A 1,657-nucleotide genomic window follows, 5' to 3' on the forward strand; every position below is an offset into this window, starting at 1 on the left:
CTCAGCCCTAGCACTAGCCTCTCCTCCCTGAATTTTGCCCTAAAGAGCCCTTAAATAGGTCAAGGAATCCTATTACAAGTTGAATTCTCGTTTGGAAAAAATCCCAGATTTTTAGGTTTCACTTAACCGATTATTTTGGCCCATTTAACGTCAGAATTTGGACTTTTTGTAAACTACAAAGTTGTAGCCCTTTAAGTTACCGTTCCAGCCCAACTTGAATCATCTCGATTGGACATCTGAGCCGAAAGTTATGCCAAAAATACTAACTGATGTGCAGTCTGGAATCCTAATCCGAATTGGACTTGGATTTGGCGCAAATTTCCTTTGATTCCTTACTCCAATTGGACTTAAATTTAATTGGGTTGGTCTTTTCTTGAATTCATGCCTGGCTGAATGTAAGTTGGCTTGATTCAATTGGCCTAGCCCCACTTTGCATGTAAAGCCCTTGTTACCTATAACACAAAGATATTATATAATCAGTCACAAAATAAAAATAAAAGTAAGGCTAAATATGTAGATATGTGAGTACTTTATTGTATATATTTCATGCACATCAAATTATTCCAAAGAAAACATCTTTCTCTAAATCTAGGACTAGCATATATCGCAGAAAACATCCAACTACAGTTAGAGGACCTCACCTTAACCAAGACATGAATCTCTTGCTTAGTGCTGGCCAAATTGGAAATTTCCACCCTATCCGGATCCCAGAGAAGCCAAAGACCTCTAGCAAAGCCTGTGGTGTCTGTGTGGATCGCTCTTTGGAAGGGGAGACGGTCAGAAATCTCTTTGGCTTTATCGCCTCCAATATGGGTTTCCATGACCACAAAAATAGCCGGATCATGCATATCTACCAAATCACGAACATGACTTTGAAAGGAAGACTTCAGCGCTCCCCTACAGTTCCAAATGATGATGTTCATGATGACAGATTGGTGATAGGGTGGACACTCTTCAGAGTACAGGAAGAGTCTCTCCTCCTCCCTCAAATTCCATCCGGTTCGACGAATCAGCTCTTTGGATAGCCCCCTCCTTGGTATGAGGATCACATTGTGCTGAAGTACCCCCATCATGATCGGTTAAAGGACCTAGAATAGTTTTGTGGTATTCCTGTTCCCCATCACTAATGCTAATATCGGTTGGAACTCCAAAATCCTCCTCACCGAGAGTGCTGGGCTTAGGACGAATTCGCACAAGAGCGGTCTTGGTGACTGCTGTAGCACATTCTTCCACGCTACGCCTTGCTCTCTCTTGTTACTAGAAAGTCTAACTTGAGCATCCATCATGGATTTCCCTCCACCACGATTGTCCATCTCCCTTGAAGATTCACTGGTGAACTTGAAAGTCTCCATCGGCCTGTGTAGAAAGGTGAGTGAAACAGGATAGCTCTGAGACACGCTTTGGAAGGAATATCTGATCTTTGGGGGCTGAAGCTTTAGTTAAGGATAGAGCCCTACCTTGCAAATTACCTATTTTACCCTTAAAATATTTAGTAGGCTTTAAGGTAGACAAATTCGGATCAGGCTTCTTTGAAGGCCCAGCATTTTGAAGTCCTGAATTTGTGGAAATACTCAGCCCAACAGCCTTTCTTTTCCCCTTTTTAGTCTGGCCCACATCAGTAGGCAGCCCACTGCCCTTGTGGGAGGATTGCGAATAA

The 1,657-nt window shown here is 42.6% G+C and overlaps 1 protein-coding gene across 1 annotated transcript; it reads right to left on the reverse strand.

Annotated features, from left to right (window-relative positions):
• Positions 1–410: 410 nt before the first annotated feature.
• LOC115965492 lies at positions 411–1,402 on the reverse strand. Its single transcript, XM_031084730.1, has 2 exons — positions 642–1,402; positions 411–452 (listed from the first exon to the last, which is right to left on the reverse strand). The coding sequence occupies exons 1-2, from the start codon at positions 1,071–1,073 to the stop codon at positions 420–422; spliced, it is 465 nt and encodes a 154-aa protein (XP_030940590.1). The 5' UTR covers positions 1,074–1,402; the 3' UTR covers positions 411–419.
• Between the last annotated feature and the right edge of the window lie 255 nt (positions 1,403–1,657).

Source organism: Quercus lobata, chromosome 10 (assembly GCF_001633185.2).
Source record: "Quercus lobata isolate SW786 chromosome 10, ValleyOak3.0 Primary Assembly, whole genome shotgun sequence".
Classification (NCBI taxonomy): domain Eukaryota; kingdom Viridiplantae; phylum Streptophyta; class Magnoliopsida; order Fagales; family Fagaceae; genus Quercus; species Quercus lobata.

Excerpts from the sequence above, each read along its gene's own strand:
- LOC115965492 (XM_031084730.1), bottom strand. The coding sequence starts at position 1,073 with ATGATGGGGGTACTTCAGCACAATGTGATCCTCATACCAAGGAGGGGG. Across the intron at positions 453-641 it reads AGATTCATGTCTTGGTTAAG|GTAACAAGGGCTTTACATGC; the intron begins GTGAGGTCCTCT and ends TTTGTGTTATAG.